Source organism: Brassica napus, chromosome C6 (genome assembly GCF_020379485.1).
Source record: "Brassica napus cultivar Da-Ae chromosome C6, Da-Ae, whole genome shotgun sequence".
Lineage (NCBI taxonomy): Eukaryota > Viridiplantae > Streptophyta > Magnoliopsida > Brassicales > Brassicaceae > Brassica > Brassica napus.
The window spans coordinates 31,766,254-31,793,933 of record NC_063449.1 but is presented as its reverse complement, the minus strand read 5'-3'; the positions used below and the strand labels follow the sequence as shown (position 1 = coordinate 31,793,933).

Genomic DNA, 27,680 nt, shown 5'->3' with positions numbered 1-27,680 from the left:
TTGTTATCAATATTTTTCACTTAAAATAATAAATTTCATATATATTTTAATCACATTAAGTAATTCTGTAGTTTTTATTTAAGGAAATAATAAAAAGAAGTTTTTGTGTTGATTACTTATTAATTTTATGATTAAATTAATGAAACATATAGTATATGTTTATATGAACCAATATATTTCTTTAAAGACTAAAAAATATTTTATTGATGACACATGGAATAACTTGCAGGTTTTAATATTTTTCAATTAATATAGAAGGGATGTGGTTTACATATTCCTTAACTCATATTCCAAATTTATATATTGGTTATAAGTTTTGGAAAATTTCTATTTTATTAATATTAATTTGAAAAAAAAAACTCAATTGTCTGTTAGCAATGACATGCTCTTGAAGACCTTAACTCAATATTGGTTATAAGTTTTGGAAAATTTCTATTTTGTTAATATTAATTTGCAAAAAAACTCAATTGTCTGTTAACAATGACATGCTCTTGAAGACCTTAACTCATAAATATAATGACGTAAGCAATGGCCTAAGCATTTTTCCTGCTGATGGATTTCAAATTATTCTTGTGTGCTAGTATAAATGAAGAAATTTACTATTAACATTTTTCTTTTGTTTTACCAGTGTAGATGTCGTGTTATATAATTTTTTTTCTATTTTACAATTTTTTTATTATTAAATGAATTATGGGTAAATAGATAATTAATAGTGTTGTCATTTAAAAATGTAAAAAATTTAATGTTTTTCTTTTCGTGTACATAATTTTGAAACGTGTTCTACTAAAAAGAGAAAGAAAGAACATTATTTAAGTTTCAAATTTATTTTTGAATCTCAAACACACCAGATTTCGAAACCAGAAGGAAACAACATGAAAAAAGAACAAAGCAAAATATAACATATCATGGAACGTTCTGGAGATGAATCTAGTTGATTCCTAAAATATTCTTCCGATAGTCAGAGACTGACTTAAGCACCTTATCTGAGTCGGGCAAGACCTTAGCCACACTCTCTCTTTTCAAACACCTCTCTGCCCAAGCAATTAGCTTAGGAAACTCTGCTACGATGCTGAAGTTTGCTACCACCTCGTACGTACGAAACCAACTATAGAATCCGATAAAGGCAATGTCCACGAGCCCAAACACGTTTCCTCCAAAGAAAGATTTGTCTCCGAGCTCGGAGTCAAGGGTCTTGAGTACTTCCATGAACTCCATCTTTGCTGTCTCTTGTTTCTCCCCTGTTTCTCTCTGTAAAGCCTTGCACGGTCCGGCCGTCTGATCCCATACAACAATTAAGAACGCATATTGAACTATTATATTCATTTTTAATACTAAAAAGTTTAATGTTTTCATGTGTATATATTAAGGGAAAGAAGAGCTTCAAATACTTTTCCTTTATATCTATTCACTGTTATTACATTCCTAGTCTCCGGTTGGCTTGTGGCGAATCATTGGATATTGGCTCAAAACCTTTTACTCTAGCTCAGAGGCTAAAGAAAGCAAAGGAGTGTTGCAAGAGGCTGAATAGGGAGGAGTTCATTAACATTCAGCAGAGAACAAAGATAGCACTGGAGGAGTTGGAAAGAATTCAATCTTCGCTAATGACAACCCCAACGGAAGCTTTAGTGACGGAGGAATCCATTGCTAGGGATAGGATACATGGGCTTTCTTTGCCTCTGCTCAAGAGAACTTCTTCAAGCTGAAGTCGAGGATTCGATGGCTGAGAGAAGGAGACTCCAACACTAAATTCTTCCACCGTGTAGTCCTGGCCAATCAGTCTTGGAATGCTATTCGATATATCAGAGATTCCACTGGTCTGAGAATCTATAATCAGCAACAGATCAAGGGAATGGAAGTGGCGTATTTCAAGAACCTACTAGGCTCAGAGAGTAGGGGAATAGTCCCGATGACAATGGAGGAGATACGTGAAATCCATCCGTTCAGGTGTTCCACCTCTCTGGCTTCAGAGCTTACTCGGATCCCATCTGAAGAGGAGATAAAGACAGTATTTTTCCAGCGGAATTTTTCCTTGAAGCCTGGGAGATTGTAGGTGATGAAGCAACACAGGCAGTGAAAGAGTTCTTTACCTCTGGGAGATTACTTAGGAAGTTCAATGCTACAACGGTTGCTTTGATCCCCAAAGTCACCGGTGCAGATGAGCTTTCTAAATTTAGACATCTTTCTTGCTGCTCGACCTGTGTTTAAAATGGCGCTCGCCATTGCCGCCATGGCGCGAGGCGCAGTCAAGCGATGGCTCTGTCGCCACGTACCACCTAGGCGAGGGTGGGTTCCGTAAGGCGCGCGCCATGGGTGCCTTGTCGAGAAGGCGAGCAAGTCGAAGGCGTGCGACATGGCGAGATTTACGTAAACCGTATCTAAACCATGTAAGCCTTAATTAATAATTAAACTCTAAGACTTAAAAAAAAAACTTGACCGTCGGGATAACCTAAACGTCTAAAAAACAATGAGAACCCTAGGTTTATAAAATAAAAGTTACGTAAAACATAAACATAGATCTCAAGGTTTTTTGCTTAAGGTTAGAACTCTCTAGTCTCTACTCTTTTGAATCTCGTTTATGCTTATTCTTCTTATTGATTCTAGTGTTCCTTTGTCACAGATTAGAACGTACTGCGGTTGCTTTGGTCGGAGTTTAACACACACGGTTAGTCTTTTATTCTCTGCATTTTTTTTGTTTTCTTTTTTGTCTTCATTCTGTCTCATTTTTGGTCAATGATCACAGTCTAGTTATGGATAATAACTTATGATCAGTATGGTTATTTTTACTTTGATCACAGTTTTAATGTCTGATGAGGCTGGGGGTAGTGCTACACGTCGTGAAGTTGATCCAGGAAGAAAATATGGGATCATGTTGAATAACAATTCCAACTCTTGGAAGTGTATCTTCTGTAAGAAGAACTTCAACGCTGGAATTTCACGTCTCAAGCAACACTTGAGAGGGGATCATAGGAATGCCAAAGCTTGTACTTTATGTCCACCACATGTGAGAGAGGCGTTAATCAAACACAAGCAGATGAAGGATGATGAGATAGCTGCTCGTAACTTGGCTCTTCAAGAAGAAGAAGAAGGTCTTGACGAGTATGATGAAGAATGCGGGAAAGAAAGTCAGCCGCGACGGTCTGTCCATGCTAAGAAGAGGAGAGTTAGAGGTCCACTGGACAGGTATGTGATTGTTCCTCCTCCTGATGTTTTGCAAGGAAGGAAAGATAGAAAGAGTACTCTTGGAGCTGCTTGTGATAAAGAGGCAAGGGAAAATGTATGTGGAGATATAACTAGGTGGTTTTTGGATGCTGGTCTTGCGTTCAATGCAGTCAACTATCCTAGTTTTGACAAGATGATTCAATCAATTGGGCTATATGGACCAGGATTGAAACCACCAAGTATGTATGAATTAAGGGTTCCATTGCTTAATAAAGAAGTGCAGAACACTCTTGTCCAAATTGAGGATAACAAGAAGGAGTGGGCTAGTAAAGGATGTTCACTTATGTCTGATGGTTGGAGAGATTCAGTGGCTAAGAAAGACATTGTCAACTTCCTAGTTAATTCCCCTAAAGGTTCTGTTTTCATCAAGTCAAAAGATGTTTCCGAAGTGGTACGTATGATCTGAACCAGTATTTATTTTCAAAGTTTATATTTCTTTGTTTTAACACTTTATTTTTTTTAGGTGAAAGATGCAACGTTGTTGTATAAGTTGCTAGATGATATGGTTGAGGAAATAGGAGAAGCTAATGTAGTTCAAGTCATTACAGACAATGCAAAGAACTACATAAAAGCTGGTATGTATAATCTGAACCAATATTTATTTCCCATCTTTGTTTTAGCATTTGATATATTTTTTTGTAACACTAATATAAAATACTTAAATTCAGGAAAATTGCTTGAAGCAAAAAGACCTCATCTCTACTGGACTCCATGTGCTGCACATTGCATTGATCTAATGTTGGAAGACATTGGAGAAATTCCAGCATTGAAGAATGCAATGAAAAAATGCATGTTCATGAATGGATATATCTACAGCCATGTCCCTCTTGTGAACATGATGAGGAAATTCACAAAGCAAAGAAATCTGCACAGGCCGGCTATAACAAGGTTTGCTACTTCTTGCATAACCATGACTCAGTTTCTCAAACAGCAGAAGCCTTTAAGGGATATGGTCAATTCTGCTGAATGGAGTGAGTCTAAATGGCCCAAAGAAGCTGGAGCAAGAAAAGTTAGACAGTATCTTATGCAAGCGAGTTTTTGGAAGAATATTCGGCGTGCTCTGAAGATTATGACTCCTCTTGTCAAAGTACTTAGGATGGTTGATGGAGAGAAAAAACCAGCTATGGGATACATTTATGCAGCCATGGACAGGGCAAAAGAGACAATCGAAAGGGATTTCAAGTGGAATAAAGAGAAGTACGAAGAAGCCTTTGAGATCATTGACAAAAGATGGGAGTGTCAGCTTCACCATCCTTTGCATGCTGCTGGGTATTTCCTAAACCCTTCAATCCATTACAAATATCACGATGATGTACGTTGCGCCGAAGTGGAAGGGGGCTTGTACAATTGCATTACTAGGTTGGTTTTTTAAATTGTGTTTTTGTTTTGTATTAATAGGTTGGTACACATTTTCAGATGATAGTTTTGTTTGTGTTTCATTAATAGGTTGGTTCCAAGTACAGAGACTCAAGACAAGATAATGACAGAGTTGGATTCTTTCAAGGACGCTTCTGGTATCTTCGGCCACGACATGGCCATCAGGCAAAGAGATATCAAAGCACCAGGTAACACAAATTTGAATTACTTTAAGATAATTGATCTAAATAAATACTAACAATTTTTTTTATTTTAATAGCTGAATGGTGGTCTTGTTATGGATCTTCTGCTCCAAATTTGAGAAGCTTTGCTGTTAAGATCCTTAGTCTGACTTGTAGTGCTACTGGTTGTGAAAGAAATTGGAGTGTTTTCCAACTTGTAAGACTTTTAATCATTTTTATTGTATATTTGTAAGTGATTTTTTTTTAACTTATAAGTGTTAAACTTGATTTGTAACAGCTTCATACAAAGAAGAGAAATCGCCTAGCACAACATCGGCTGAACAACATGGTTTTTGTGAAATACAACAGAGCTCTAAAACGCAGAAGCTTGAGAAGTGTGTGCGCCACCAGAGATCCTATTCTTTTGGATGAAATAGATGACAGCAATGAGTGGTTGATTGGAAGAATGGATGGAGATTCATCTGATAATGATGATTTGGTGTGGGGAGATGATGATTTGTCATGGAATGTTGTGAGCCAAGCTATGGGTGTTGAAGAACCTAGCTATTCTACTAGAGGAGTTGGAGCAAAAGGTGCAAGTTCATCTAAAACAGATAAAGGAAAAGGTATTGCTAGCTCAAACCAGAAGCAATCATCTGCGCCTGGTATGAGATTGGTTGATGAAGATGATGAGTTGGAAGAAGATTTAGATGAAGATGACCTTGGGTATGAAGATGTTGAGTACGATGATGAAGATGACAATAATGGTGTTTCTGAAGATGAATTTTAGGTATTGGTTTTGAGTTATTTATTATGATATTATCTTTTGGTTTCTACATTTGAGACTTTGTTTTTGGGTTTTCTTTTTCAATAATTTTGTTTTGGTTTAACTTATCTTCAAATAATAAAGTTGCATCTTATTTAAATTTAGTGTATCAATCATTGCATAAGTGTTTTCTACGTTTCTTCTACAAAACAAGACGTAAATAAAATAACGTAACGTAAATGTTCTTCAAGGCGAGCGCCATATTGCGCCATGGCGCGAGGCGCAAGGCTCGGCACGTCTCGCCTTGGTGCGCCATGCGCCATTTTAAACACAGTGCTCGACAATCTATAAGGTTATTGCCAGACTGTTAAAACGGCGCCTCAAGCTCTTTGTGCCAGAAGTGGTGCAAAATAATCAGGTGGGATTTATCAAGGGTCGGTACCTGTGCGAGAATGTACTTCTAGCTTCGGAGATGGTTACAGGATTTCACAAAAGGGGTCCAACGACTCGGGGCTGTCTGCAAATAGACTTAATGAAGGCATATGATAACCTGAATTGGGAGTTTATACTCAATATCCTCACCGCTTTTGGGCTCCCAGAAATCTTTATTGGTTGGATAAAGGAGTGTATAACTACAACATCCTTCAGCATAGCCTTTAATGGAGAGCTTCTGGATTGCTTTCCAAGAAAAAAGGGGTTGAGGCAAGGCGATCCGATCTCTTCTCTATTGTTCGTTATAGCTATGGACATTCTCTCCAAGCTCCTAGACAGAGGAGCTATGGGTCATTCGTTTGATCTTCATCCTCTTGGGAATTCCCCTCTAATAACACATATTAGCTTCGCAGATGATGTGTTATTGTTCTTCGATGGAACGGATCAATCACTACAAGGCTTGCTCGACATTTTGGATAGTTTCAATATGAGCTCTGGGTTGGGGATTAATAGGAGCAAGACTGCAGTATTTTTTGATGGGGGGAGACATGGCCCGCAATCGAACCTCTGCAGCTGCTCATGGTATCTCTCAAGGTTCCTTTCTGATTCGTTATCTGGGAGTTCCTCTCACAACAAAGAAGTTAAGGAGACAATACTATCAGCCTCTCTTGGATAAGATCCATTCTCGGTTTACTTCTTGGACAGTTAAGCATCTCTCGTTTGCGGGCCGTTTACAACTGTTAAAATCAGTCATATACTCCACTATATCCGTCTGGGCTTCTATTTACCTTCTTCCAAATGGCTGCCTCAAGGCATTGGAACAGATGTGTAATAGCTTTCTTTGGAAGGGGGTCCCAACAAGAGCTAGAGGAGCAAAGGTTTCTTGGGAAGCAGTGTGTTCATCTACGAAATCAGGAGGCCTTGGGTTGAGGAGACTGAGCCTTGGAATAAGATTTTGGGGTTGAAGCTTATTTGGTTGTTGTTTGCCTCATCTGGGTCTCTATGGGTTTTGTGGACTCGGTTAAACTTGATTCGAGCTGAAAATTTATGTACCCTGGATGCTACTAGATCTGGTAGTTGGATTTGGAAATCGCTATGTAAACTCAGGCACTTAGCTCGACCTTTTGTTGTCTGTGAGGTTGGCTCAGGTAGAACCGCAAGCTTCTAGCATGATAATTGGACCTCCTTACGCTCCCTAATAAACCTAACGGGTGAGATGGGGCAGAGGTTGAGTGGTCTGCCAGTGGACGCGGTGGTAAGAAACGCATAGGTTGATAACAATTGGTGGGTCAGCTCTTCAAGATCAAGGAATCCGGTTATAAGCTTTCTAAAGAATTGCTTACCTGATCCCCGAGCAGTAGTGTTGTCTGAGGAGGAGGACTGTTTTTTATGGCAAATTGGAGATAGGACTCCTGTTCCAGATTTCTCTACTTCTCTCATGTGGACTCACCTCTATGATCGGCTGCCGGAAGTGACTTGGCATAAGTCAATATGGTTCAAATGAAGGATACCGAAGCATGCGTTTCTTTCTTGGTTGATAGCTCTAAACAGATTATCGACAAAAGACAGGATGAGCCAATGGGGTGTGCCAGTCTCCTCCACTTGTTTGTTGTGCGGTTCTGCTGATGAAACTCAGCCAACATCTGTTCTTGGAATGTGATTACAGCAAGGAGGTCCATACCTTCTTCTTCTCTCCGATCCATCTCTCCCCTCCTCCACTGATCATGGATGTTCTAGGCTGGATCAAAGCTCCCACTCGAGATAGTAACATCAATCTGATCCTAAAGCTCACCTTTCAAGCCTCTATCTATATGCTTTGGAAAGAAAGAAACTCAAGAATGCATAATCAGTCTTCTCGACCGGCAGTTTCTCTCATACAAGAGATTCAACACCTGTTACGAGCAAAGATGGATATTCTCTCTAGAGATCAGAGGAATCTTCCTACCACGGCCACCTTTTTATCTACTTGGCGTCGCCTTTATACTAGCTCGTAGGTAGAGTATTTTTTTGAGTTTTGTAAGTGGATTAGACGATCTGCGTTTTTGGAGTTGTACAAAAATAATATGAACAAAGAATGTTAAGTTAAATATATATATATATATATATATTAAGGGAAATGAAATATTTCAATTTAAGTTTGTTTATTCAAAGTATAATGATTATAGTGTACGTGGAATATTTTGTTTATTTTTATAATTTGGAACCGGTTCATGAAATTTTGGGGTTATATACTTAAAAAGAATTTTAATAAACAACTTTTAAAATTTCCGAATTTTGGGCCAATATTTCACTAGAAATAGCCTTGTTTTTGTGTATATACATAAACATAAAAGAATGAGTATTTGTAAGTGATTATAATACTATTATTTTCATTTTAATACTAATATAATGTTTTCATATATATTAAGGGAAATGAAATATTTCAACTTAAATTTGTTTATTCGTAAGTATGATCTACATTATAATAGGGCAGTTGCATCACTCCTGATGCGACACGTCAGCGATATGTGGGTCCCACTTTTAAAAAGTGTGAAAAAAGTGTCAAGTCTATAACTCGAACTCAGGTTATTGAGATCTAAACAACAACATTTATACCACTGAGCTAAAGGATTCTACGTACATTGATGGCTGAAATAAATATATATTTATGAAGGTCGGAAACTTTTGCTTCTTCGATTTTCTCTGTGGGATCCACACTTATTTATTTTATCTAATGATTTAATATATAAATACTTTATAACTCACGTTTTGAAATGAGTTTCGCTAAAAAAAAAGCCCAATAAACCTCTTTGGTCTGTAAGCGTTCTCTTCAATGGAAGTTTAGGGCTTTCAATTTTTAATCATCGGTTCATGACTCATCTAAGAAACACTGATTGGCTCTTTGAGTTTCATGAATCAGTTTTTCTTCTTTAGTCTCTACATCTCCTCATCTTTAATAAATTCATCATCGGTTCTTTTATTTTGCCTGATAAATCATGATTGTGTGGTTTTAATTTTCTTTGGTCATCCTTAGCTTGCATCCTTTGATCTAACCAAGAAGAAGAAGAAGACATTTATCGTTCAGGATGTCATCGAGGACTCAGCTGAGTCACACGGGAGACATACTATCCGTTGCCTGATTGTTCAAGAAGAGTTTATGTGATGTGAAACATATTTGTTTCTTTTCATCAGTTGCTTTGTTTAATCTTTTTTCCTGCAAATAATGATGGTTTTGACAGTTCATTCACGGGAGCCAAGAAGTAAAAGAAGAAGAAACCAGTGAGTGTTTGACATTTTATGTCTTCCTGAGTTTTTTTTTTTCCATTCATTAAACTTGGATTTTGAAGATTATGTGTCTCACATTCTTTTTATTTTGATGGTTGTTAGGTTGAATGAAGATTATTGAATAAAGAAAATGTTGATGCTCCTGAAGATTTGGAGGGTACTTTATATTTCTTTCTCTGATAATTCTAGCGACATAAATTTGAACCTTACAGAGGGTATATTGCAGAGCATCCTAATGATGAGGAAGAGGTGGAGGGAATTGATCTGCACCAGCAACGTTACCCTTGGGAGGGAAGTGACATGGATACTTATACGACGAGGTAAGCATATCATTAGATGGTTTGTGGTCCATCTTTGAGAGCCGTCGATTGTAAGTGTCTATCATTTTGAAGTTGTACGACACTGAGATGTAAAAAATTACTAATCACGATTACCTTATTAGCAGAGTTCTTTTGCACAGTTATTATCAATGGAATTAACACTGGAAATTGATGGTGCTATATTTCATGTTCCAAATGCTAACGCAAGCTCCAATGTTGATTCTCAGCTTTAACATGCCAAAATCACAATGCAGTGGGTGTTGTAAGGTAATTCAGTAGGCACAAATGTTCAGTTGAAAAAAATTCTAAACTGTATTTATGCATTAACCTTATCATCCGTAACATAATAATATGTTTTTTCTGTGCTAGGAACCGTTTGTAAATAAATGTCTCAGATGTATATGACTACTTAGTTTGTTGCTTTTGACAGTGAAATCACTAAGTTTGCAATGTGTTAGGACAGCAAAAACATCTCAGCTGATGGTTATCTTTACAATTTCATTGGTTTCTTTTTCTTATTATGTTGGATGGATTATTTTAGCTAACAAATACCGCAACAGAGCGCTGGCAATAACTCTAATAGATTTATATATACATGTAGAATTGGAAGTTTGGTGAGAACAGGAACAAGTACTTTTGTCACGCTATTGGACAGTTATACGTCATTTCAAGAGAATTGATTTCTTATATTTCCCATAATCAGTAAGATTTTAACTGTTTTGTCTACTTTGCATTCATACCTCATTCTCCATCTAACTTCTCGGTGCTACTATATAATGATCAAGTCATTTTCTGCACAAATAGGCAAGTGGGGATGTTACGTTGGGTGCTTGGTTTATTGGGCTTGGCTATACAAAGTCTGTTGTGACTCTAAAACTTTTAACTCATTTAACATTGATTCTGATTCTTGGGAGAATTGCAGATTGTGAATGAAAGGCACAAGCAGGGAACATATGTGTAGTTGCGTTCGACTCGACATGTAGCGGTATCTGCAGATCCGCTGATCCCATTGTGGAGGTTAACATGCAATGTGTTGACCTGAAAATCATTATTTGGAAGCTACATTTCGAGGCATTTCCTCAACATATAAATAGACCATAGACAGAGTTTGATATTTATAATACTCAGTGATCATGGAGTCTGCAGAAAACAGTCCTTTTGCATATTCTATATGGAACCAAGAGATATGTCCTTTGTTTGATGATTGTATTATGATAGCTACTAGCATAGGAGATGACTAGAGAAAGAGAAATGAGTATGAAACTCTTATATGGGTAGCTTTTGTAAACACATTTGGGTTTATTAACAGTTGTGACAAGCAATTATGTTTATAGTAAAGGAAACCCGCCGCAGCGTCAATAACAAATGCGCCTGTTTTTTTGTTGTTTGGGATTGAAATAGCTTATGGGTTTTCTAAATCAATATAATTGATTTGACTAAAGCTATCTTGGATGACAAAAAGAAGGATTGCAGGTTTAATAACTTCCACTTTAGATTTTAATTTCAACTAAATTATAATCAGTCTTTTATCCATATCATCTTAGTTATAATCGTAAGGATTTATTAGAATAAATAAACAGTTTCAACAATATTTAATATGTGATTTAATAAACAAAAGAACATGTAGGATTTTTAGGATTTAAAAAGATTGGAGACAATAGTTAATGAATATGAAAAGAATACGAAGCAGATGATGAAAAATGATTCGAGCAAATTAGTGGCAACACAGAGGTAAGCGTTATAAAAATATCAATCAATAAAGAATGGAAGAAGAATGAGCAGGGTTAAGTTATTACACAAGCCAAAACTAAGACAAATCAAACGACAGAACGTGAAAACAAATGTAAACAAGATAAGAGGAGATGGTGACGATAAAATGCATTGAAAAACTGAATGGTAGATTAGTAAGGAAAATACAAAAATAGATTAAAATGCAAAAACCCTAACGATCCGCAGTGATTATAATGTAAGCGAAAAAATTTCATGCAAAGCCGGTTCATCAATATTTCAGGCTAATGTTTCACTAGGACCGGCTTTGTTGTTTGTGTGTACACAAAAACATACAAGAATGAGTATAAGCAAGTGATTATGATGCAAAGAACTCAAATAACCAAAAGTGAGAAAGAAAACCTTCTTGTCAATGTAATCTGACCAGAATCTCGCCTGAGCTCTCTGGTAAGGATCAGAAGGGAGAATGGGGTTTGCGTCAGGCCAGACTTCGTCGATGTACTGTACCTGGATGATGGATTCGCAGATCGGTTTGCCTTTGTGAATCAAAACAGGAATCTTCATGTGAATAGGGTTCATTTCAAGAAGCAAAGGGCTCTTGTTACTCAGGTCTTCTTCTCTGTATTCATATTTCACTCCTTTCTCCTCTAGAGCAATCCTTGTCCTCATCCCAAACATGCTCGACCAGTAATCCAAAAGAATCACCTCTTCTGCCATCTTTAGTTGTTGGTGAAGAAGAAGAAAGAGTCTGAAATTTTTGGTAATTATAGAGCCAATTAAGAAAATGTGTAGTGTCCACCTATTCTTGGCAATGTCACTGGTAACTCCAAACTAATGGAGTCTAGAGAGATCCTGAGTCAGTGATTTGCTATATCTCTGTACTTGTGTCATGTCCAACTACTCTACTTCCTCGTTTGCATTATTGTACCCTAGTTAGGTGGGTGTACATGTAAGTATGTAACACGTGATATTAATTAACGTACAAATGATACCACCTAGTTAGTACTTTGTTTTGGATCATGTAGAGAGTTGCAGCACAATGTCAACGTCAGGCACGATCAGAACATCAACCAAAATGGCTCTTGTTACTTGGATCTTCTTCTCTGTACTCATATTTCACTCCTTTCTCCTCTAGAGCAATCCTTGTCCTCACCCAAACATGTTCGCCTAGTACTCCAAAAGAATCACCTCTTCTGCCATCTTTAGTTGCTAGTGAAGAAGAAAGAGTTTGATAGTTTTGGTAATTATATAACCAAGAACATTGGTTTTGGAATCAAATTCTCCATAAACTCTCTCATTACAACTTTTTACATAAGGGAAGAATAAATGGACCTACGATTGTTCAGTTAGATTAGAGCTTCTAATCGGTGATAAGTGGATTATCCCATCTATTTTATATATTACTTAAGATCTTTTATAATTTACGATGTAGAATACTTTATTTATAATAAGAACCATTTTCTTGAGTCACAAGAAACAAATATTCTTTGGAGAAAATAAAACTGAAAAAGATAAAACAGAGAACAAAGAACAAAGACGTGAGATGGAATCAATTCACAAACCAAAGATGAAAAAGGATGCAATTTAGACACAATATATCTTGCGAATCTTAAAGGCGAACTCAACGATCTTCTCAGGGTCAGGGACAGAGTTAACCACGCTGTCTCTTTGCAAACACCTCTTGGCTGAAGCCATAAGTGTTGGACACTCTGGTTCGATGCTGAAGTTACCGCATTTCTCAGATGCTTCGAACCACATGTAATAACCAGTCATGGCAATGTCTATGAACCCAAAGTTATCTCCTCCGAAGTAGGGTTTGTTTCCAAGCTCAGACTCAAGAATCTTGAGTGCTTCAATATACTCTTTCTTGGCCTTCTCTTGTACCTCGCCTTTTGTTGACCATATCTTATCCGCTGGTTCGTAAACCTACAAAACCAAACTAGTCTTAATTTCACATATTGTCTCAAAATAATAGAAATAGAATTTGGATAGGAGTGCCGAACTGACATATTTAAAAATTCATAATGCCCTACGCTCAATTAAAAATTTGTGCCCTTATTTTTAATATAATTTTTTATAATATCCTAAGTTCAATTAAAATTCTCGCGAATTGTGATGCCATGAGCGATGATTTTTGTTTTCCTATGGTCCGGACGGACATAGATAATAGGATAGGTACCTTGGTATCGATAAAATCGACCCAGAATCTGGCTTGAGCTCTTTGGTAAGGATCAGAAGGGAGGAGGGGGTTCTTCTTGTCTGACCAGACCTCGTCGATGTACTGGACTACGTTCATGGATTCACAGACCGGTTTACCGTTATGGATCAGAACCGGAATCTTCTTGTGAACCGGGTTCATTTGAAGAAGCAAAGGGCTCTTGTCCCTCAGATTCTCTTCTCTGTATTCAAACTCGACACCTTTCTCTCTCAGTGCGATCCTTGCTCTTACACCGAATGGGCTTGGCCAGAAATCTAGAAGAATCACCTCATCAGCCATTCTTGGCTAGTCTTGTAATAATCAAAGACGTTAAAAAAAGAACTCTGATCAAAACTTCCGAGTAATAAAAACTGTAGCTATTTCGGGTTATTTGTATTCATTGTTTTCTTTGTCAACAACTATTGTTAATTTAATTCAACAAGAATTGAAATTTTATATTAGGTTTTACAAAATGCTTAGGCCACTGCTTACGTCAGTATACTTATGAGTTAAGATCTTTAAAATCTCAAAGCTTCTCTCTCTCAAGGAAGTCAAACGTTGGAGAGCTTAAGAATAATTTCTGTGACTTAAGAATAATTTCTGTGACTTAAGAATTAAAGAGCAAAACATCATCTTTATATATAAAGATATGTTTTCTCCCTCCTGGTGAGGACACATAGGCAGCCACTTCACAAAGTCGTTCAACCTCGAGCTGAGACGTGTCTCAGAAGAGTAAAACTCGGCGTTTCATTTAATCTGGTTCAAAATGGGCTTTGGTAGTTCGATGTGTGTTGGGCTTTTAGTTTAGAAGTTGTATCCGGCCCGGGTTACTTGAGATCGCCCTCTAACCCTAATTCTGATGAAAGAAGAAACGAGCTCCATCCTCTTCTTCGTGCGGCTACGAATCGGTGACGTCTTAGCTTCTCCTCTCCATGTTAAACGGTCCGAGTTATGGCTGTATCGAAGCGTCATCTTCTTCAATGCCCTCATTAACAGTATCTCTCCACTCCACTCCTCATTAACCCTAATTCAATGAATATCCCATTACATCGATTGAGTGAGTCTTCGACTATAAATATATAAGTTTCATACCCTGCAAATCATCACTTTGATCCTTTCAATCACTGCATTTTTAAACTTTCAGAGACAAAAATGGCTGCCTCCTCTATCAAGACATAATCTGTCTGATTCTTAGGTATGTTCAAGTCTTAGCTTTAGGTCTGTTCAGATGTTACAGAAAATTTTGTTTTCTTTTAGAAAGTTCAAAGCTTTGCTTGAAATTGAAAATTTTGGTTTTATGTTTGGTTCTTGGTGATGATGAACTTCTCTGCGTACCTTTTGCGTCTTCTTATCAGATGAGTCCTTAACAGCCTTATGAATCCAGTTTAAGGGAATTTCGTATTGACTATTTGTTATTAGCTGGTAACCGCTAAGTTGGTGATCTGATCCGGATCATACGTATCTGTTTTATATTAAACGTTGTTTTCGTTTTTGCAGATGGATATAACTTCTTCGTATAATCAGAACAATGCTTGACGATGAGATTCAAGGAGAAGAAGCTTCAGAACCTTCTCTTAAAAGAAGAAAAGAAACTGAAAGACCAAGCTCTGCTCTTCCACCAAACCCAAGGTAATTAATTGCTCATAGAGCAAAGGTATGTGCAATGCAATTGTTGTTTCTGTAAATTTGCAGGAACTGAAAGTGGCACTTGAAACACGTACGTACGTGAGATAGCTGAGTGTATTTTGGTTCCTTTTTGTATTTTGTTCAGCTCGAGTTATATGTGTGTTTAGGACTTTAAGTGCAAGTTGTTTTCTCTTCTCTGTTATTTGTTGTAAACTTGTGATGTGATCATCTTTGGACTTTGATCAAAAAGTTAGTACAATGTGGGTTCGAAACCTTTTTCGAGTGTGGTGTAATATGTTTGAAACTGAATATTTGTTTGGAACTTTGAGCAATTGAGTAAAATTATTTCTAATAGGTGAAGGGAAAACTTCATGTCAGCAGATTATTTAAAGAATTATAAATTCTTCCATAACTTTTGTTTAATTAACATCTAAACCAAAATTTTAACACAATTTATAAAAATATTCCGTAAACATTTATTCAATGCTATATTTTGAGCACAAAATATTTTTTTGTCAGTTGAATACAAAATTACAATAATTTCTAAAGTCGTGAATAAAATTTTAACACAATTTTATAAAAAATAAAAGTTAAACTTATTTCTTAAACAATTAAACCAAATATTTTAACACTATCCCATAAATATTTCATAAAATATGTTTTTAACCATGAGTATGTTTTGAACCAAAACTAATTGTCAATTTTAAAATCATAAATTAAAATTTCAAGGCATTTTTAACGATAGACAAAAGTAAACTATGGTTATACTAATATATCTGATAATTTTATATTATACTAATACATCTAGAACACAAATACTTTTTGTCAATTGAATACAAAATAAAAATAATTTAAAATCATGAATGAAATTTTAACAAAATTTTATAAAAAAGTTATATATCAGGGTTGTATTAATATATATATTTAATATTTTCAACATCATAGGAAGAAGATAAATTCGATAACAAACAGAATGTATATAGATATCGTATTATCTTATTGTTTTAAAAATTTAAATATACATTAAAATTAATTTGAAATAAATATAAAATGTTATTATCATTTTCTAAAAATATACTTACATGTGAATAATTTAAAAGGAATACGAAATCATTTAACATTGTACATCGCTATAAATACATTATAATTTATCTAAACTAACAAAATTAATAAATTTAGTTATATTAATATATTTGTACTAAATTAGAACTTCAATTTAAATGATATAAATTCGATGACTAAATATCATTCAGTCTAAATGTATAGTAATTTTTGAACATTTTATATATAAAGTAACTAAATTTAAATCAAAGTATAATATTTAATAAATAAAATAAATAGTTGTTTACTAACAAGATATAGCTAATTTAAAAATAAAATTAATTAATTATAATAAATTCAATGTCAAATAAAAATTTTAAAATTAAACAGTATCACTTATTTTGAAACCCTAATTATTAATTCAGATAACATGATTTATTTGATTTAAAAAATGAAAACATATAAAGTTCAAACAAGCATATATATATATATATATAGTTACAATTTCTATAGGTTTTCCTTTACCTACCTATTTTAAGTAATCTTTATTATAATAAATAATGTATTTCTGCATTGTATAACTTAATAATTAAAAGAAAAACGTATAAAAGCAAAAAGTTGCGCCAAATTAAAAAAATTAACATATAAAATTGATTCATGTTTTATGTGTTTAACATAATCGAGTACAGTTTTAAAACTATTTTACTTATTAACAAAGTTAAAATAGAACAAATATTAAGAACAAAGTAAAACAATAACAGTTTTATATCTTTTTAATGATGAAACATATATATTTTTCTTAAATAATAATATAAATATAAAAATGCAATGAAAAAAAAAATTAATTGAAAATAAATTAAGCATTATAATTATTTTATTAAAAATTAATGCAAAGTTTTTGTGTCTTTCTAAACCAGAATTAATATTAGGAAAAAACAAACAATTTTGACAACGAAACAAAGCCGTAACAAGGCTAAAACATCTTTGCATATTGGCAAACACCAACTGTGGTAAATGTAACTATCTCTATGCCATAATTTTTCTATGCACATAGAACATGAGGAATGCATAAAATTTATGGATCGTCATGAACGACAAACCGAGATGTCTGAAGCTCATAAATGATGGAGTAGATCAAACGTTCCTTATGCAACATATCTATAATGAAAATGAAGTGTTATGGAACTAATATGATCTTTATAATGCTACCAAGAAAACACCACCTCAATAATCTGGAAAATTGATGCATTGATTTTTATTACTATAAACAAATGGAGAAGTTTTTGGAGTTGGTTCTGCGGTGAGGAATAAATGCCTACACTCATCGACTGCTATTCAATTTTCACATTTTCCAGTTACAATATTTTTTTATTTTGATTAGCCTTGCTTTACCGTCTTTACATTCAATATAAAATTATACTTTTAATAATAAATGCAACTTCAAATAATCACCATTTCCATTCCAATAACATGTCGAAAGACTATGATTTCATCACAAAAAGTAATTACTCTTATAACATACACAAAAAATTACTGACAATTCAATCCTTCCGAAACCAAAATATTACAAACCACAAATAACGCACCGGATATGAGATCAATTTTTTGTTAAAAAAAAACAACATGAAGACCATTTGAAGCCTACACAACATATCAATGCCACAACTTTTTAATATAGAAACAACTATTGTAAACAAGTAAAATATATCTTATCACATATAATCCATCTTTACTTACAACTTTCTAGAAGACAAAAACCATTAAACATCTCTTGAAAATGCAAATCTAAAATACAAACCACAAAATCATACAAAAAATAATAACATAGATTACGAGTAAAATATATCTCGCCCGTATGACGAACCGACCCTAGTTGAATATAAAGAAAAACAAACGTCCAAGTTGTAGAACAACACTCCACTTTACAGACACGAACTGTATTGTTAGACACACAACATTCCAAAAGAACTGAACTCTTATAATTGTACCTTTTTTTCTTTGCAGTCCCATTAATCGAAGATTTAGAAAATATTGGTGATGGAGTACTTTTTCTAGTCTTATTAATTATTGTTTTCCATGAAAGCAATTTTAAAGCAAGAAGATTTGTGCTCAAGTGAGCTTAACAAAATAGATAATGAGATATGAAATGAAGTGGTTCACAGAGCTTTATTCATATGCAAGAAAATAAATGAAAGGAAGAAGATAAAGTTGTCACCAAGATAAAGATGATTCAAGATTGATTTTCATAAAAGATTGAAAGAGAGAGTTGCTTGTTGTCTAGGTTACTCGCAAAGTTCTAATAACTTTCTTATTTATACAAATCTACTTGTAATGAAACCCTCACACAAATGGGTCTATGACACGAGTGAGCTAAACATTGTGTTGGGCCTGTGGTTAATATTCCATTCATATACTAATATTTTCAAAAAAAAAGATTCGTAGTGGAGTCTCCACTCAAAGCCTCGAAGCGAACTGAGCATAATCTTTAAGCCTTTATAACGCACTATCTTTTTGGGTCAGTTCCATGCGTCATCACTGTTTACGGCTTTTATGTTAAAATCTTTCCCTACAATCAATCCTAAGAAACAAAAGAAAAAAACAACAAACAAAGCCTAACACAAATAATGGATTAGAGGTATTTTTAGTGGAATCTTTAGAGAGTGCTTATGTTGCCATGGCCTCCCAAAAGTGACTGAGAACCCAACACATTTTGTACTCGAAAGTAAAAAGGTTCTCTCTTTTTCTGTTGGGCCATCACTACTTGCATGATCCTATCGTGGCTACCTACTCTATTTGTCGGTTTGTATTAATATTATTGTCTATTGCGTTTGGTGGACTCAATATTGAGTTCCTCAATATTTTCTATCTGCTGAATGGAAAAAATACAATATCTCCTAGCGAGTAGCGAGAACGTGGCGACAAGCAAACAAGTCCCACATGTTCACGTTAAATATTTTGAAAGGGACGCTCATCCAAGCGATTTTATTCTAATAAACTACTCTGTGTGTGGAAGTGCATGGAAGCTTCCTTAATTCAATGGTTTGACTAAGGGTTCATTAATGTTTCTACATCAGGAGATCCAGGTTTCAATTCCCGGAGAAACCGATTTATTAAACAATTATGCAGGCTACGGAAGAAATGATTATAAGAAATCTTCAATATGGTGCAAGTAAACTCGACCACGCGTGATCTTCGTAGGACGGTTCAGGTGATGCAGTTAGACGTATATTTTTATAAGGCATGTAATATTGTCGGTTGTCGGATCGTCTAAGTAATATTTCTCATAATTGTAATATCATAATAAATCAGCGTTAAAAAAAAAACTACTTTGTGAATACTGTTGTAAAAGAATGGAGAATTGTCTGTGTATTATTAATAAACAATAGAGGTTCCTTATATAAGAATTACAAGTATAGGAAAAAGGAAATTATCCAAAACCTAATACAACAGAAAATAAGAAAAGATCTAAAATAGATAAATGGAAAACGTCCTAAGACTAAAATCGGTCAAGAGCCGACTCTCTCTCCTCCGACGCCGACTCTCTCTCCTCTTAGTCACGGCCACGGCTGGGCCTAGACATGGCTCTTGGGCCTTCTCTTCTGATCTTGGTTAATAGCAATCCACTACATGATTTATAACACTCTCCCTTGGATGTTATAACCATATGGGTTTGTATCATGCACGACGTTGCATCATTAAAACCTCTCTAGGAAAACCAAAAACCCAAGGTGGGAAAAAATGGAAACCGAAGACAGGAAAAAGAGTACAACACATGACACTCCCCCTGATGAAGGCATCACTGAAGATCCTTCAACTGGCGCATTCCTATCTGATGAACCAGCTTCCTGAACGTTGAGGTCGGCAGAGACTTAGTGAACAGATCGGCCGAATTGTCACTGGACCGAACCTGAACCACTTCAACTTCTTTAGCTTTTTGCAGGTCGTGGGTGTTTCTTTAGAAGAACTTAGGCAAGATGTGTTTCGTTCTATCTCCCTTAACGTATCCATCTTTGAGCTGAGCTATACAAGCTGCATTGTCCTCATAGATGATCGTTGGTTCTTCCTTTTCCTTTCCCACGGCCATGCCACTCTCTTTTATGATATGGCCGGTCATGTTCCTCAACCACACAAGCTCTCGGCTTGCTTCAAACATGGCTATGATCTCGGCATGATTAGAGGATGTGGCCACTAAGGATTGTTTTGTGGACCGCCAACATACTGCAGCCCCACTGTGTATAAACACATAACCTGTCTGAGATCTAGCATTGTGTGGGTCAGATAAGTACCCAGCATCTGCATATCCGGCCAAGCTATCTCCTGGTCGGCTCATATAGAACAAACCGTGGTCGGTTGTTCCTTGCAGATATCTGAACAGATGTTTTATTCCGTTCCAGTGCCTAAGTGTCGGACATGAACTGAATCTAGACAGTAAACTCACGGCAAAACTGATGTCCGGTCTTGTATGACTAGCCAAATACATTAAGGCTCCAATGGCACTTAGGTAAGGTATTTCCGGCCCGAGCATATCCTCGTCCGACTTCTTTGGTCCGAATGGGTCTTTATCTAGGTCTAAGGACCTCACGACCATTGGGCTTGACAAGGAATGAGCCTTGTCCATATTGAACTGTTTGAGTATCTTTTATGTATATGTCTTTTGATGCACAAGGATTCCATTATCCACATACTCAAATTGCAGTCCCAAACAGAACTTAGTTTTTCCTAAGTCTTTCATTTTGAATTCTTTCTTTAGACATTCGACCGTTTGGGAAATCTCTCCAGGGGTTCCAATGACATTCAGGTCGTCCACATAGACAGACATAATCACGAAGCCCTTGCTGTCGAATCTCTTTATAAAGATACATGGACTTATTGGATCGTTCTTATAACCCTCTTTCATTAGGTACTTTGATAATCGGTTGTACCACATTCGACCTGATTGTTTCAAACCGTACAAGGCTTTATTCAGCTTAATGCAATGCTGTTCTCGAGAACCTTTCTTATCTTTGAGCTCAATACCCTCTGGAACTCTCATATGAATTTCATTATCCAGTGGACCGTACATATACGCAGTTACTACATCCATTAGGCGCAGATCAAGATTTTCTTTCACGGCCAGACTGATCAAGTATCGTAATGTAGTTGCGTCCACCACAAGGGAATAAGTTTCCTCATAATCTATTCCTGGTCTCTGTGAGAATCCTTGTGCTACAAGCCGTGCTTTGTATCTCACTACTTCTCCTTTTTCATTTCTCTTTCTCACAAAGACCCATTTGTATCCCACTGGTTTGACATCTCTAGGGGTCACGGTTATAGGGCCAAAAACGTCTCTTTTCTTTAATGATTCTAACTCCACGTTTATAGCTTCTTTCCATTTGATCCAATCTGATCTTTGCATGCATTCATATATGGACGTGGGTTCTAGATCCTCATCTTTTTCCATGATCTCAAGTGCTACTTTATAAGCAAAAATATCATCGACGTCGATATCATTTCTGTTCCATTTCGTTCCAAACATTATATGATTTATAGAGATCTCTGAATTGTCCGGCCCTTGTGTCCCATGATGTTCGGCGTCCCGAATCCCATCATTTGGAACAGTCGGATCATTTAGCATGGCCGGCTCACTCGGCTCGACCGTTTGGGTCGGCTCGGCCGGTCCATCAATGTTCTGGACGGTTTCCTTGATGCTCTTGAATCCAGCACCTCTCTTGGACTTCTGAGGCTGTTTATCTTTGGAACCAATAGGTCTACCACGTTTGAGACGTTGTTTAGACTCTGTAGCTACTTGACTTTGTCCCTTCTGGACATCTATTCGTATTGGTGCATTACAAGCCAGGATATACGATTTTGTCACTCTATTTGGGTCAGCAAATGAATCTGGCAGTTGATTAGCTAGCTTTTGAAGATGTATAATCTTTTTGGACTTCCATATCACATTCTTTAGCCCGAGGATCTTGCCAAGATATTGATGGTCGAGACCATTCGATTTCTTTGCTCAACCGGCCGTTATCTCCCCCTAAGGTCGGATATGTGGACTCATCAAACTGTGAGTCTGCGTATCTGGCCTTAAACAAATCACCTGGCTCAAGATACTTTATAATGCTTAGGGAATCATATCCTACGTATATTCTCATCCTCCTTTGTGGTCCCATTTTAGTTCTCTGTGGTGGAGCAATTGGAACGTAGACGGCACATCCAAATGTTTTGATGTGGGACACGTCTGGCTCATGACCCGTAAGTAACTGGGATGGCGAATATCTATGCTCACTAGATGGCCTGATGCGAATCAGTTCTGCTGCATGTAATACGACATGTCCCCACGCTGGTACCGGGAGCTGTGACCGCATGAGCAATGGTCTGGCTATCAGCTGGATACGTTTAATGAATGATTCGGCCAAGCCGTTCTGTGTATGTACATGTGCCACGGAGTGTTCTACGCTTACCCCCATGGACATACAATAATCATTAAACGTCTGGGACGTAAACTCACCAGCATTGTCTAGACGTATAGTCTTTAAAAGAAAGTCTGAAAAGTGTGATCTCAGTCTTATTATCTGAGCAAGCAGGCGTGCAAATGCCAAATTTCGTGTGGACAGTAGACAGACATGCGACCATCTGGTCGATTCATCAATCAGGACTATGAAATACCAAAACGTCCCACTAGGTGGGTGTATTGGTCCGCATATGTCTCCCTGAATCATTTCCAGAAAATTTATAATCTCTTTATTAACTTTGGCTGGTGATGGCCTGGTTATGAGTTTTCCTTGTGCACATGCTGCACATGTGAGATTGTATGGGACAACTCCTTTGAACGTGTGCCCTTGTGAGTTTATCATCAACTTTCGCATCATGTTAGTACCGGGATGGCCAAGCCGGTTATGCCATAAAGTGAAATTGTCGCAGGCATTAGCCTCGATCATACTGACCTTTGCATAGTATAGGCCAGTAGACATTGCAGGTAAGGTTTCTAGGATCCTTTTATAGCCTTTGGTGATCAAAATTATGTTAAGGAATTCTTTATTTCCTTCTTCCCATGTTTCAAGATGGAAACCGTTCAATCTTATGTCTTTGAAACTCAATAGGCTCCTTTTAGAGCTTGGGGAATACAAGGCATTTTTGATCTTTAGATGAGTGCCCTTAGGCATCAACACATAAGCCTGGCCGTGACCTTCAATCAGGCCGGCTACACCTGCAATGGTGTGTACGTTTGCACTTTGCATTGTGAGATTTAAGAAATATCTTTTATCTCTAAGTATTGTATGACTTGTGCCACTATCCACCACGAGTATGCTCATCTCGTCATTCATTTCTATAAATAAGATTTCATTTTTCAGAGACTTCAAAACTTTCATTTATTTAAAGTTGCGGAACACCAAAATTAAAAACATCAAAGCAATCATAAAACAATCATAAAGCAATAAAACAAGTCGTATCGAAAAATTTAATCTTTGAGACAATCAGAAGTCTCAAAATCCATCAGGTCGTCATTTGCAACATCAGATTCTTTATCAGCCTCATAACCGGAATCATGGACCATGTGAGCCTCCGGGTTCTTGTCCTTAATACTTTCTTGGTAGAGCTCACATAAGTGCTTAGGAGTTCTACAATTCTTGGCCCAATGGTTGCTCATCCCACATCTGTGACAAACGGATTTGGTCGAGTAAGACGGTTTGGATATACCGCCTCGACCTCGTCCATAACCGCCTCGGCCACGGCCGGGATTGAAACCACAACCACGGTTATTGTGGTTTCCTTTCCGGCCGGCCAAGTATCTATCTCGGCCGTTCGAGTAATTGTCACGGTTCCTGTATCCACCACGGCTCTTGCTGTGTGATCTCTTATCATTCTGGATGTAATTGCACTCGTTGGGATTTTTCTTTTCAACTTCATTGGCCTCTGGTAATGGGGCAGATCCGACAGGTCTAGCTTCACTGTTCTTCATCAGGGGCTCATTGTTTGCCTCGGCCAGTAGCAGGCACGAGATCAGATCAGTGTATGTGGCGAAGCCTTTCATTCGGTACTGCTGCTGCAGGATTATGTTTGAGGAATGAAACGTAGAGAATGTTTTCTCAAGTAACTCTTCTTCGGTTACTACTTCACCACAAAGTTTCAGCATGGAGACCGTCTTAAACAAGACTGAATTATACTCATCCACTGACTTATAATCCATGAATCTTAGATTCTTCCAGTCATTTCTAGCCTTTGGGAGTAACACCATTTTCTGGTGATCATATCTATGCTGTAAAGCATCCCAGTGGATTTTCCATCGTAATGTACTGATCTTTTAGACATTCAATGAGGTGATGGCGTATAATACTTATATCCATGTACCGATTCTTATCGGTCTCATTGTTGCCCTTGATGATTGTATCACCAAGTCCTTTTGACTTTAAGCTGATCTTTGTATCTAGCGCCCACTGCAAGTAGTTATCTCCGGTGAGATTAAGGGCTGCGTAGTCTCTATTTGAGATTTTCGACATCTGAATCACATCATCATTTCAATTTAGGTTCACAATGTGATCATGTGGCCGCATGGTATAACAAGCTCGGCCACTAACTTGTCTTACGCATCTATGAGAAAACAATCAATCTAATCGACCATGGTGCAAGCAATCAAACCGCACGGCTATGTAGTCAAGCAATAGGATCGGACGTGTAAAACTAATTGACCATGGTGCGAACAATCCTAATATATGATTCTACATGTGCTAGGGGGAGATAACGGCCACACGGCCATATTAATTTCAATGCAATAAGATTCGAATTCATATGTTTCTACATGTTGGTCGATTTTAAACAATACGAATGCAATTCAATTTCAGATTCATATGTATAAAGACAACCTTAGCAATTTATGAATTTAGGGTTTCAACTTTAAAACTATGGCTGCCGGTTTTAATTAAAGGTTTCAAGGCCTTTAGGATTCAAGTTCTATATCAGATTACTTCAATCAATCTAACAATCCTAAAACCTCAAACATCAAACAATTCAATCAATTAAAAACCGAATTCAGTCCTTTAGGGTTTAGGGTTTCGATTCCTAAATTTAGGGTTTCTCAAAATCAAATCAGGAACAATCAATTTAAGTTCTAAGGAATAAATTTCTATATTTCTAGTTAAGATATTGCCGATTTTAATCTTGTAGGTTTTAGGGTTTTTGATCAAGATCAAAGTTTCCATAATTATGGATTAGGGTTTATGATCAATCTAGGTTCTCAGATTAAGTTTTACCTTTGTTTGTAGGGTTTAGAACCGGACCACCTTTAGAGAGAGAGAGAGGACGAACGGATGCAATCAGGTCGCGGATGGGACAATCGCGGGCTGGAGGCGTCTCGGCTGCGAGCTGCGCGGAGATCGGGTCGTCTCGAGTGCGATCGCGTCTTCGGGTGTTGATCGCGAGCTGGACGGTTCTTCTGAGCTGAGAACGTGATCTGAGAACGTCTAGGCTTCAAGAGGGATCAACTGAGTTCTTGATTGAACTAAGAACAAGATTAGAGTTTTGGGTGTGGTCGCCGGTTTTGGCTTTTTAGGGTTTGAGAGGTTTTGATTTGTCTCAGGGATCTAGAGACGATTGTGCTGATAACGTGTTGTAAAAGAATGGGGAATTATCTGTGTATTATTAATGAACAATAGAGGTTCCTTATATAAGGATTACAAGTATAGGAAAAATGAAATTATCCAAAACCTAATACAACAGGAAATAGGAAAAGATCTAAAACAGATAAATGGAAAACGTCGTAAGACTAAAGTCGGCCAAGAGCCGACTCTCTCTCCTCTTGGTCACGGCCACGGCTGGACCTAGACTTGGCTCTTGGGCCTTCTCTTCTGATCTTGGTTAATAGCAATCCACTACATGATTTATAACAAATACGACTTTATATTTGAAAATATATTTTATTTAAAAATGCATTACTCAGGATCCATACAACACCACCACACAAAGGCCGACGCTTGCCCTCACGCATTATTAGGAAACACACAAAAACCAAAGTTAAAAACAGACTACAGCATCATCCGAAACAGAAGGCACAAACAAGGTTTTATTCAGATCAGAGATTATTCTTCCTAAACTCAGCGGCGTACGCAACAATTTTCTCTTGGTCAGGGAGAGACTTAGACACACTCTCTTTCTCCATACACCTCTTAGCCCAAGCAATCAGTTTTGGACTCTCTGCCTCGATGCTGAAGTTACCAAACTTCTCGTATGCTCCGAACCAACTGTAGAATGTAATCAGTGCAATGTCTACATATCCAAAGCTATCTCCACCAAAGTAAGGTTTGTCTCCAAGCTCAGCTTCAAGAATCTTCACTGCCTCAATAAACTCCTTCACCCCTGCTGCTTGTTCCTCACCTTTCTTTCCCCATATCTTGAATTGGGCATCACTAAACTGTACATCCATTGCGCATTGTAATTAAACATCGAGTCATTATTTTAGAGAGTAAAATAATTGTCAGAATGCTTTTAAGACATCAAATAAGCTTTAAGATGAGTCTAGAAACAAAACCAGTATTCTAAAATGCGGTTGCGATGTACACTATCCTGATTTCATGATATACAGTACAATGTTATATGCGGATTTAAATCGTATAACTTTTCTGAAAGTAACAATTTGCAAACTTAACCCAAATTCATCTAAACCCTAACTATTGGAAAGTTTTAATTAAAAAGACTTATATAGGGCACAAAAGGAATTTGGTTACCTTCTTGTCCACGAAATCAGCCCAAAACCTAGCCTGAGCTTTCCCGTAAGGATCAGAAGGGAAGAATGGGTTCTTGTCAGACCAAGCCTCGTCCACGTACTGGACAACATTGAGGGACTCGCAAACCGGTTTACCGTTGTGGATCAGAACCGGGACCTTCTTGTGAATCGGATTACTCTGGAGGAGCAAAGGGCTCTTGTTCGTGAGATCCTCTTCTCTGGCCTCGAACACAACACCTTTCTCCCTCAACGCGACTCTAGCCCTCATACAGAACATGCTTGGCCAGTAATCAAGAAGAATCGTCGAGTTCGCCATTGGTTTAGATCAATAAAGCTCACAAAGAATGATATGCTCTTGATTTATGTTCGAGATGAACAAGGCAGTGTGTGGTTAAGAAAGGTGCGAGTGGATAATGATTTTTATAGGGGAAGATAGGAGTAGGGGTAGGCGTTCGGATACCCATTCAGGTTCGATTCGGATCTAATCGGGTTTCGGGTTTAAAGATTTCAGCCCCGTTCAGATATTTCTAAATTTCGGTTCGGATCTTTGCGGATTCGGTTCGGATTCGGATAACCCATTTAAATTATTTTTAAAATTTTAATATTCATTATGTGCTTAAAATTTTTCAAAATCTATAAATCAAAATAATATATAAATTTGTATAATATATGTCAAATACCTAAAATTAAAATATAAATTGGTTTGATTTAAATATTTGGATAGAAAATCAATAGATATTTCAAGTATTTTTGGTGTTTTGAATATATTTTAGCTATTTAGACATTTACTTTTGACTATTTATGTATATTTTCAAGTGTTTTAGACAATTTTAAAGTATCTTATATATTT

General features: G+C 36.7%; 3 protein-coding genes, 2 long non-coding RNA genes and 1 pseudogene across 5 annotated transcripts; 3 read left to right on the top strand and 3 right to left on the bottom strand.

The window, feature by feature from the left end:
• Positions 1-721: 721 nt before the first annotated feature.
• LOC106381013 (glutathione S-transferase U23) lies at positions 722-12,153 on the bottom strand. The gene is made up of 2 exons (XM_013820874.3): positions 11,670-12,153; positions 722-1,275 (listed from the first exon to the last, which is right to left on the bottom strand). Exons 1-2 carry the CDS (start codon positions 11,982-11,984, stop codon positions 928-930), a joined length of 663 nt encoding a protein of 220 aa, XP_013676328.1. The 5' UTR covers positions 11,985-12,153; the 3' UTR covers positions 722-927.
• On the top strand, positions 2,191-5,683 carry LOC106450618 (annotated as a pseudogene).
• LOC125588687 lies at positions 7,187-11,277 on the top strand. The gene is made up of 2 exons (XR_007324838.1): positions 7,187-9,806; positions 9,909-11,277. It is a non-coding gene; the product is annotated as an uncharacterized LOC125588687 (long non-coding RNA).
• A 526-nt stretch (positions 12,154-12,679) lies between the features above and the next one.
• LOC106379332 (glutathione S-transferase U22) lies at positions 12,680-13,894 on the bottom strand. Its single transcript, XM_013819317.3, has 2 exons — positions 13,447-13,894; positions 12,680-13,193 (listed from the first exon to the last, which is right to left on the bottom strand). The coding sequence occupies exons 1-2, from the start codon at positions 13,762-13,764 to the stop codon at positions 12,852-12,854; spliced, it is 660 nt and encodes a 219-aa protein (XP_013674771.1). The 5' UTR covers positions 13,765-13,894; the 3' UTR covers positions 12,680-12,851.
• Positions 13,895-14,074: 180 nt separating this feature from the next.
• Positions 14,075-14,954, top strand: LOC106379331. The gene is made up of 3 exons (XR_007324837.1): positions 14,075-14,521; positions 14,609-14,659; positions 14,820-14,954. It is a non-coding gene; the product is annotated as an uncharacterized LOC106379331 (long non-coding RNA).
• An 11,225-nt stretch (positions 14,955-26,179) lies between these two features.
• LOC106381012 (glutathione S-transferase U20) lies at positions 26,180-27,146 on the bottom strand. The gene is made up of 2 exons (NM_001316205.1): positions 26,832-27,146; positions 26,180-26,518 (listed from the first exon to the last, which is right to left on the bottom strand). The coding sequence occupies exons 1-2, from the start codon at positions 27,144-27,146 to the stop codon at positions 26,180-26,182; spliced, it is 654 nt and encodes a 217-aa protein (NP_001303134.1).
• Positions 27,147-27,680: the final 534 nt, after the last annotated feature.

What these genes read in the sequence shown, in the direction of transcription:
- LOC106381013 (XM_013820874.3), bottom strand. Translation starts at nt 11,984, where the DNA reads ATGGCAGAAGAGGTGATTCTTTTGGATTACTGGTCGAGCATGTTTGGG. An exon ending in CAGATTACATTGACAAGAAG is followed by an intron (nt 1,276 to 11,669) that starts GTTTTCTTTCTC and finishes GTATGGGATCAG; the next exon opens with ACGGCCGGACCGTGCAAGGC.
- LOC106379332 (XM_013819317.3), bottom strand. Translation starts at nt 13,764, where the DNA reads ATGGCTGATGAGGTGATTCTTCTAGATTTCTGGCCAAGCCCATTCGGT. An exon ending in TCGATTTTATCGATACCAAG is followed by an intron (nt 13,194 to 13,446) that starts GTACCTATCCTA and finishes TTGGTTTTGTAG; the next exon opens with GTTTACGAACCAGCGGATAA.
- LOC106381012 (NM_001316205.1), bottom strand. Translation starts at nt 27,146, where the DNA reads ATGGCGAACTCGACGATTCTTCTTGATTACTGGCCAAGCATGTTCTGT. An exon ending in CTGATTTCGTGGACAAGAAG is followed by an intron (nt 26,519 to 26,831) that starts GTAACCAAATTC and finishes ATGGATGTACAG; the next exon opens with TTTAGTGATGCCCAATTCAA.